Raw genomic sequence first — 9,664 nt, 5'->3', positions numbered from 1 at the left:
AGATGTACACGCAAGCGCTGGAAGGCTACAAGAAGGCGCTAGGGGAAGACCACACGTCGACACTTAACACAATCAACAACCTGGGCAGCCTCTACAGGGCCCAGGGAAAGCTCGACAAGGCAGAGGAGGTGTACACGCAGGCACTGGAAGGCTACAAGAAGGCACTAGGGCAAGACCATACATCGACACTGCGTACGTCTAACAACCTGGGCCTCCTCTACAGTGACCAGGGAAAGCTCGACAGGGCAGAGAAGATGTACACGCAGGCGCTGGAAGGCTATAAGAAGGCGCTAGGGGAAGACCACACGTCGACACTTATCACAATCAACAATCTGGGCAACCTCTACAGGGCCCAGGGAAAGCTCGACAAGGCAGAGGAGATGTACACGCAGGCGCTGGAAGGCTACAAGAAGACAGTCGGCCCTGTAGGCATCTCTACCTATGTTCCAGCTCTCAACACTCTGTGGGCTCTCGGCTTGCTAGCTGACAGCCTTGGCCGCATAGACGAGACCAGAATATTGTACTCGAAAGCGCTCTCAGGCTACGAGAAGGTGTTTGGGGAAGGTCATCCCAAGTGCCAGCCATTACGCGACAATCTTGTCGCTTTGAATCGCCGTCAACTACAGTCCGAACCGGCTTCAAGGCGGCATAGAGTACTGAAGAAGCTGGGCTGGAAGTGGGCATGAAGCTCGGCTCACAAGTACCGATGCGGGTCGCGACCTTGCATGAAACTTCAACCAACGCTCGACAGAGAGGTTACTGTTGACTTACGGGGCTGCAGCAGGACTTCTGGTATGAGGTAGGGCACTTGCGTGTGTTTTGATGGCCGAGCGAGATTGTTGGTGGTCTCAGCTTTGCGACAGAACAAGGCTCTTCGCAGAACAGGCGCGGAAGGCGTCAGCGCGATTGTAATTTTCAGATCTGTAGAAATCGGCGTGTTCAGTGGTACGTACAGCACACACTGTGCACAGGATTACAGCAGATGCTGAGGTTTGCGCAGCGCTTGAGCTGTGTGAAGTTGAGGTACCCCTCGTATTTCTCGTCACGGCGGCCTTCTCGTCACCCAAGGAGGGACGTTACCACCGTAATCCAGTAGAGGCTGCTCATGATGCAAAGAGCAAGCTTATGGAGGCTAAGGCGGAGAAGGTCTTCGAAATCATTGAGCCTAACAACCAACGGCAGAAGGAGAAGGAGCAGGAGCGTGCTGACCTAGCTCGGCAGCAAAACTTGAACGAATACTTCGACAAGCTGCAAGCTAACGACGACCTCAAACTCCAAGAGGCTAAGGAGCAGCTCGAAAAGCTACGCTATATGCGTGACGATGAGCGCTCAAGCTACGGGAGGAGGCTGAACAAGAAGTATATCGCGCTGCATATCGAAGCCTGAAGAATGACTCCTTGCATCTGGCGCAACCGCCCTAGGATGCGCACTGCGCTACTTCGTCCAACACTGGCACCAATCCAACGTGCCCCCGCCCCGACCTTGGAAACGAATGTTTCTTTACTCCGGCGCGATCATTTACCAGACACTCCCCGTTCTGCAACTTGGGATGATCGAGACATGCAGTCTCAACATCGTCCAAATACATCTGCTGTTCATCGGGCACAGACTTATATGATTCCAGAGGAGCAGCGTAGGCCGCTTTGCCAGAACGCCATGATTCGGCGGCGTGAGTTCGAGCAAATTGGCGACTATAACAAGTATTACGGTGCGTAGCAATGCCATTGACTTAATCTACGTATGAATAATAAGCTGATTAGATTTAGACTCGTTGTGATATATATGAATTGACCATTAGCAACCATCTACCACCCGAAAACCGTCTTTCAACACATCCAATACTCCAATGTATATTGCAACATCTAGCTTCGAAAGTTACTGTCCGCTTTCCAGGGACAATCGTCATGTAGGCTCGAGGTCGACTTCAATCTTCACCCAGCTCTCGACATTGTGCACGAGCAACGCATAGCACTCTCTACGATCAGGGGGACCTCAGCAGGCACCTTTCACCACTCCATCCGATCCTATATTATATCTGCCGGTCTTCGCTCTAATCGTCTCAGATCATCCACACTCTCATCTCACTCCACCATAACTCTCTTCACGATGCTGTTCGGTAAGAAGATCCCGAAGGCCCCGGAGGTCCTCACGCCTTTGCAGGTCAAGCGCCGGCTTGAACTGGCTGAGCCTGCTGAGCGTGGTGGCAATCCGTACTCCCCACCCGGCGGTGGCGCCGAGGTGATTGAGTACCCAAATCTGAACTCTCGCGAGTCTAACGACAGTGTGTGGATGTGCTGTTGTTGTGGGCACGAGACTCCGCTGGTTCACTTCAAGGGCGCGTACCCATTCAAGCGCCTGGGGTGCGGTAGCTGCAATCATGTCTTGTGCAAGCACTGCGAGACGACAGAGACCATCACCCCATCTCAGGGCGATGACTTCGCACCAACTCAAGATGAGGCTGAGTTGCGTCAGCTCCAGGTCTGTCCTTCGGGCCACCTGTCTCATCGTGCTGTAATCCCTGCAACAGACCACCGTGGTAAGCGTCTCTGTTGGCTGCCGACGACATCTGTCTCTCACGCTGAGATGTGTTCTTGCGGTGAGCTGGCCAAATGCAACTGGCAGAAGTACGTCATTGGCGAGACATGGACGTATCTACGGGAGCCGATGAAGGCGGCGCATGAGCTACAGGAGAAGCAGATGAAGAAGAAGAAGATGGCAATGACAGCTTCAAATCATCCGCAGAAGCGTCCTGAGCCAGTGGAGAAGCGCGCTGATTCTTTATGGGAGCGTCGGGGCCTTCGACGCATGCAAGCTCTCAACCCCTCACAGGATGCTTATAACTCTATTCAGAACACACCAGCTTGCTCACCGACTCGCATGCGGACACAGCCGATGCCTGTTCCGCAGATTCGGCGCCCAGATTTGACCGTGAACACCAGCACATCTTCGCTCAAGCGCTCTGGGGCACAGCGTGGCAAGCCACCCTCGTACACGCCTCGCTCGGCGACGTACCAGGAGTCGCCTGTCACGTCTCGGTCACCACCTTCTTGGCGCGCTGAAACGTGGGCAACTGCTGAGGGCCACCAGCGTGCCCATGAAGTCGCGGAAGCTGCCCTGCGGTCTTCGCTCGATGCTCGATTTGATCCTGATGAAGATGAAGATTCATATGCACAAGCTGGTGGGAATCGAATTGCGCAGTTCGTGCGACCAGCGACAGCTATGACCATGCATGCGCCAAAGCCAGTTCGACGAGCTGTGACTTACGACACTCTCCTTCAAAATGCTGAAGACGTGCCTCGCAACCCTCTTCTTGTCCAGACGGACATGGTCCTGGCAGCAGAAGTCGGAACTCCGACACACATCATGATCGCCGATGAGATGGCGCAGGAGAAGACTGACGAACAAGCGACGGAGCAACAATTGGATGAATGCGTCCTCCTGGAGTATTTGGGCCCCTTGGGTGTTACCTCCTCAAGCACCAACGAATGATCGTCGGCCGGGCTTTAAGGAGTACTATAAGGAGATATGTCAGTGAAATCCGTAAAAAGACGAGAACAAAAACAGGATTGGCTAGCAAAGCTTTCTGCTGCAGTGTATGTGATGTGAATGACTTACCATACGAAGATGTTGATTTCTTGTGAACACTATACTTTCGAGATGACGGAACAACACGTCAGCGACCGTGACACAGGAAGCCAACAATGACTTCGATCTCAGGGCAATTGTAGTCTCCAGATATGCAGAAGCAAGTCTGTCAGTTTCCACAGTTCACACTGAAGCTGCTCGCAATGTGTTGCAGGCCCAGAATCCAATTGATTGAAAAGTCGCTTCCGAGTGATTCAAGCCTCTGGGGAAGGTGTGATTGAACAAAGTTAGCAATCTGATAACGGTGGCCTGGGAAGTCGCTTTGATCATTGCTGCATCGGGGTCGTTGCGTCGTATATCGCCACCAGCTGCATACATGGCTGTCGTCCCAGACACTATTCAGGTTTTTGTGTGTTTGTCGTCCAGCATTGTGTTGCAATCATGCTCGTCGAGGCACATAACGGAGAGAAAGAACTGTGAGAACGAACGGTGGAGAAGCTCTGTGTCCCAGAGAGGGGAGATGACGCTTGACAATTATAGTGTACAAGTACAAAAGCTTGCCATTTGCTGTTCGACATTTTTACAAACAATAAGAAACCGGCCGTGAAAGCGCCGTGATGCCAGTGCTACGACATGCTAAACGCTGCCGATCAGTTACAGATAGGAAAAGTGGTGGGCGTTTCCGCCTGTGTATGTATCTGCGTTTCGACATGTCCATGGATCATTTCCTTAGATCTGTCCTCGCTGGTGTCTGCCTGTCTTAAGGTTGAAGGCGCGCTGGTCCTTCAGCCATCGCCTGTAGCCGGCTACGCTGCCAATCTTCTCGCCGTAGTAGTCTGGTGGAGGGTTTGCGAGCGAGGAGACGGAGGGATCGACGCGGTGACGCTTGATGCGGTTGAAGAAGGCCGAATCTTTCTGTGTGTTTGTTAGTGTCGAGATCTCCGAAGTGTCTTCCTGACACAACCTACCCTTGTGAACTCGGGAAGAACGCCTCTGTATGCCAGATTGAAGACCTGGTTGCCGAAGATGGGGCCAATGAGCCATCCAGCAGCCAGCATGCCCAGCGTGCTCAGTCCCATCAGCATCATTGGGTCGAAACCGCCCAATTGCTCCGACAGAACAGCGTCGTAGCCATTGTTGATCATGAATGTCAATCCGTAGTACGTCACTCCAATAGCGCTGATACCTGAAGAGGCCTGTCCAATCCTTCGGCGCGTCCGGCGTAGAGCAAAGAAGTCGTTCCATGTGAGCGCTGATGCACCGGTAGTGGGCTTGGCAGCTGGTGTTGAGGGCGAAGTGGAGGCATTTCGTGCGGCAATTTTGCTAGGAACGGCGCGTTGTTGTGTGCAGAAAGGTGTTTGCGACTGCTGCTGGAGCTTGCTTGGTCGTGTGCATGTGGAGAAGGAAGCTGCGGCAGTCGAGCATGGCGCGAGGATCGCGGGCGGATAGCGGCTGGCGAATGCCCTCGCCGGACATAGGGCGCTTCTTGCAAGCATTGTGGTGGTGTTGGGCGATGGACGTATTGGTGGTCGTGATTGATAACTTGGGAAGTTCACCGAGCTGCAGCGCGAAGCTAAGCTTGGTCTTGGCAATATGCAAGATGCCTACCTCACACGATGCAGTCGAGATGTATTGGAAGTCAGCTTAATTGAAATGATTGCTGAGCTGTAGCGGATATTTTAGATCGATCGGCGACGTCTTCCAAGCTCTGTATAGAAGTTTCGATCTTCACCACTCAGACGTCATACCTCGCCTACTTTATCAGCATCGTGAAGCTCGGATCAGAACACCAGCCATTGGCGCAGCACCACTTGGTCTCCTACACCACAAAACATCTTCACATTCTCATTGCAGACGGGATACATCCTACAAAAACAAGGAATCGAAATAGTACAACGAAAACAGCCCGAATCCTATAATCCGGCGAAATCCGCGCACCATGTGCGGCCCACTGCTTTGCTTTCGTGATTGAGTCGTGTGAATTGACCAACAGGTTGCGTCCTTCGAGCAAAGTTTCTACAACATACTTTACCAGCACAAATATACATGTCAAGTGGCGATTGTCGTGACAGTTCGTTAGATACGAAGATGATTGAAAGTCAATAGCTACAGTTCACTGAATGTGTACAATCTTGGTGTTTGGGGAAATGCACTTGCCAGGCAAAATAGCAACGCCGATCCGCTCATAGATCCTATTACCAAACGTGTCTCTGTCCAGCTTTGGAGCAACGATAAGCACACAGTGCTTCTGATCGTCAACCGCATCGGTGCCCTTTGTTCTGCCAAGAACAACGCACAATGGCCTTCCCTGCAACAGACGTCCCTGGTTATCAAGATGACGCTCGATCTCAGTCTCGGTGGCAGCCTTGAAATCGCAGATTTGGGCGTGGGAAACGAGAGTGATGTTCAGTGTGCTTGGATCAACGTCTGCAATCCTCTTTTCGTGCTCGGTATTCCAGGGTGACTGCAAGTGTGCCCAGTCCCAGTGGTCAAATTCCAGTTTGAGATAATCTATACCACCTTCGTAAGCCATCCACGACCATGATGGCACTGATATTGTCGCTTGGCTTTCCGAGAAGTCGATGGGGCGCAGGCTCGACACCTTTGAGCCCCGACGCCATAGTAAGGTTCGCCGGAGGAGACCTTTGGTGTCGCGGCCATCGAGTATGCCAAAGTCTCCTGCGACCCTGATTGTGCTCAACAGCCTTTTCTGCAGTCCTGCAATGGCTACAGGTCTGTCGTAGGCTTTGGACAGTCCAAGTCGCGAGTATTTGCTGAATAAACCTTGAATCCTGAGGATCTTGCCACCTTGTGTCGCCTGGTACAGCAACCGTGGGAACTCTGGGTCCCCTAGGAATGATGCAGATCCACTGCAGGCAGGTGTTAGCAAATTTCTTCAATGTTTTTCACAAACGATATGGAGACCTACTTCCACAACTTCGTTGATGTCTCGCATTGTACTCCACAGCCGCATTCGAAGTATGTTTGATGCTCAGTGAAGAAGATAGTGCGACGGGCCAGCGCGTGCTCTTGCAGGACCCAGCCACGACTGTTCAGACCAGCGTCCAATACATGTCTCTTGAAGTTGTCAACGTTTTCACAGATGAAGAAGGGGGATTGATCCTTTTCTTGTGGCTTGAACCCAACATAGTCCCTGCGTTTACGCTTGTTCAGGAATCCCGAGTAGTGATCGGTCGCGCTACTGGCTGCAATGACACAATAGGCGCCGCTGTACACACCTTCCATACGCTTCGCTTCGTCTTTGAAGTCTCCATCCTTGCCTTGAATGACACAGAGAGAGTCGATCCAGAGATATCGCTTGCCGAGAGCGCGAGTGATCTTGACCGCGTCCTTGAAAGTGTCTGGTAAGTCTTCAAACTTAATGCCGCTTAGGTGTTCTTCGAGATTGCTTCGTGTCGTGCAATATTTCCCTTTGCCCCATTGATGTGAAAGCGCTATCCAGTCTCCATTATCCGCCGGTAGATTTTTCCGCTCACGCAAGTAGACAACGCCGCTACTAGTAGAGCCAATGTCTAGCAACCTAGTAGGTAACTCGCTTTTGGATGTGTTCCGGCATTGCACAAGAGGCTCCTTATGTCGATCATCACAATCTCTGAGCCAATGTTGAATGATACCAATATGAGTTGGACTGCCTGCCTCTGGAATCTCGATAAGCCCAATCTGGTAGTCAGTAGTAGAGCCCAAGTCCTTCCCAAACTGACGAACGATGGTCAGAACAGCATCCCTGTTGCTGTTCATCTTCAAAACATGCCCTGCTCTTTCCACCCGTACACTCTTGGGTCTGCTCTTGCAATGAAGGTCATATGTTCGCCAAAGCAGTGCGCACAGTTGACAGGTATTAGATGCAGCACTAGCAGCGAGTACAGTAGCATCGTATTTCATCTCGAAGTCGATCTCCCAAAGACCTGTGACAAACATTTTACAAGTATCACATACATCGGATACACTGCAGGTCGACGGTTGCTTTGGCAATCTGTCCTGTCCAATGGTGGTGAACATGTTGAGTGCGTAGTCGTTGTCCAGGTGTGGCTTCCAGTCGTTCTCATTAAGATCCGGAGGCGCATAGTCGACCTATGAGATGTATAAGTAATTGAGCACTAAGAATTCACTATAGTGTACTTACTTTCGATCCTGATGGGCGACGAGTAATGACAGACGAGCTCGCCAGGTCCAAAGGTACTGTTCTGGGCCTCTCCTCGTGCGTATCCCAGTAGCCAGGGTTCTCGTCTTCATAGAAGATATGCTCCATACGGCGTTTGAATTCACGGGAAAGACATCGCGCTGGACCTTCCTCTTCTGGTTCTGCTGGCACAGGAATTTTCTCGGCCTCCTCTTCCCGCTCCTGCTGAGGTTCGTTGTCGGGGCCAGTGACAGTAACCATTGGAACACCCTCCACAGTAGGCGTCTCGTCGTCGCTAGAGAGATGGTCGTCGTTCTGGAGATCGATGGCAGCCTCATCTCTGGTAGTGTTTGTGCCTATGCCTGAATCTGCCCTAGGCCTTACCGCATCCGGCTCAGGAAGGCCAGTACCTAGTCGCCTTGGCAGCTTGACCACTAAAAGAGCCGTTCTAACGACTTCCAGGAGGTCCCCAAGGGCGGTGGTACCTACAGAGCACGCGGAGTCCTGTGCCATTGTATCCATCCATCGGACCGCAGCAGGATGTACCCAAGCAACGTACTTCCCGTTCTGAACATCGGATTGATAGAAGCTCTCGTTACCGACATCAATATCGAATTGCTTGAGACCATCTGGCCCATACAGAATCCAGACCAAGCATTCGAGTGTGATGCAGCCCATTGCCCATATATCATTCAAACGAGAGCGACGTTTTCTCGACTGCCCGAGCCATTTTACTTGCACGCCAGTCTCAACTTCAGGGGCCTCATATCGACGGGTGCCGTGCTTCGCAGTCGTCCGGCTGGGTCGCATCTCGGTCACCTGGTCTTCTTCGTGAAACTTTGCTTCTCCCCAGTCACCGATCTTCAGCGTCCCAATCTGGCCCTCACCCTTAAAGCAAAGAATATTTTCGGGCTTCAGATCACCGTGACGGTACGACGCCTCTGTTTTGTTCAGATTGTGAGCCGCTTGGAGTGCTGTAGCTAGCCCCAATATCTGTTCGACGACGTCTTTGACTAAAGAGCAAGTCAGGTTGCGAGTGTGTGTGGTTCTCCACAAGTCACGAAGGTTCCCATTGTCGGCCCATTCGAACATCAGATAATGCTCTTGCGTGCGGTCCCTCTTGCGGCGGCGGAAAGCAGTAACAAATCGGACAATATGTTCCTGGTTCAGCTTATTCATCATACGAAGCGCTTTCACCTCCCTTCTCCAGTCGTCCGCGACCTCTTGAGCATTCATGTGTTCTCCTTTGATGAACTTCACCGCATACGCGGTATGATTTGGAAGCGCCTGCGGTAGTTCAATGGACGTTCACCCATGGTAGACTGCCTCACTTACTGGATCTATATGGTCCTTGTGCAATACGTACTTCGTGACTTGTCCAAAAGAGCCCTCGCCAGTCTCAGTGGACTTTTCGATGAAGGGAAGTATGTGCGCCTCTTCCAGTTCGTAAGGCTGACCCGCTGTAGCAGGCACAATTCCTAGATCGAGATGCTGGATCGCTGTTGAGAAGGTAGGCGCAAAGATCATCCACTGTTTTTCGTAAAAATCGCTGCGCCATGATTGATTCCATGGTTTGATCTGTTGTCGAATCGGCAACTTTTTGTCATGATAATTGTTCTTCTTCAGCCATCTCATGGCAACGTTGGTGTTTGCCTGAGCGAGGATAGCGATCGCAAGTGCCTTCCTGGCATGACCAAAAATGAAAGAGATTAGATCGATCTCTTCTGGGGAAGGATCTCCGATCCTCAATGAGGTTTTGATCGCTTGCTCGTCGATCAGATCCTCGACCACGCCGTTTGCGACAAACTTTGAGTTCGTCTTCTCGAATGCGCTCCATTGAGACCTATCAGTGAGAAGTTGTTTGAGTCTCTTGCAGCTCTTTCGAGTATCTGGAAATTTAGACTCATCATCGGAGGATGAATCTTCATGTGACGTGTC

At 51.7% G+C, this 9,664-nt stretch overlaps 4 protein-coding genes across 4 annotated transcripts in view; 2 read left to right on the top strand and 2 right to left on the bottom strand.

Moving 5' to 3' along the window:
• BU25DRAFT_243551 (TPR-like protein) overlaps positions 1 to 1,038 on the top strand; it is a 4,274-nt gene extending 3,236 nt beyond the window's left edge. The window contains exon 5 of the mRNA XM_033701547.1: positions 25 to 1,038. Within this exon, the coding sequence (XP_033564794.1) occupies positions 25 to 686 (662 nt within the window). The 3' untranslated portion in view covers positions 687 to 1,038. The remainder of the gene's footprint in view (positions 1 to 24) is intronic.
• A 981-nt stretch (positions 1,039 to 2,019) lies between these two features.
• Positions 2,020 to 3,562, top strand: BU25DRAFT_407896 (uncharacterized protein). Its single transcript, XM_033705669.1, has one exon. The coding sequence runs from the start codon at positions 2,107 to 2,109 to the stop codon at positions 3,487 to 3,489; it is 1,383 nt and encodes a 460-aa protein (XP_033564793.1). The 5' UTR covers positions 2,020 to 2,106; the 3' UTR covers positions 3,490 to 3,562.
• Positions 3,563 to 4,091: 529 nt separating this feature from the next.
• Positions 4,092 to 5,261, bottom strand: BU25DRAFT_361569 (Pam17-domain-containing protein). Its single transcript, XM_033703701.1, has 2 exons — positions 4,554 to 5,261; positions 4,092 to 4,500 (listed from the first exon to the last, which is right to left on the bottom strand). The coding sequence occupies exons 1-2, from the start codon at positions 5,079 to 5,081 to the stop codon at positions 4,315 to 4,317; spliced, it is 714 nt and encodes a 237-aa protein (XP_033564792.1). The 5' UTR covers positions 5,082 to 5,261; the 3' UTR covers positions 4,092 to 4,314.
• Positions 5,262 to 5,698: 437 nt separating this feature from the next.
• BU25DRAFT_334690 (uncharacterized protein) lies at positions 5,699 to 9,361 on the bottom strand (the record flags this gene model as incomplete). Its single annotated transcript, XM_033702541.1, has 4 exons — positions 5,699 to 6,455; positions 6,515 to 7,677; positions 7,730 to 9,013; positions 9,050 to 9,361. The coding sequence occupies 4 exons, from the start codon at positions 9,359 to 9,361 to the stop codon at positions 5,699 to 5,701; spliced, it is 3,516 nt and encodes a 1,171-aa protein (XP_033564791.1).
• Positions 9,362 to 9,664: the final 303 nt, after the last annotated feature.

The sequence above is a fragment of the Macroventuria anomochaeta genome (assembly GCF_010093625.1).
Source record: "Macroventuria anomochaeta strain CBS 525.71 unplaced genomic scaffold BU25scaffold_6, whole genome shotgun sequence".
NCBI lineage: Eukaryota > Fungi > Ascomycota > Dothideomycetes > Pleosporales > Didymellaceae > Macroventuria > Macroventuria anomochaeta.
The sequence above is the reverse complement of the archived record's forward strand: the minus strand, read 5'-3'. Positions and strand labels throughout refer to the sequence as shown.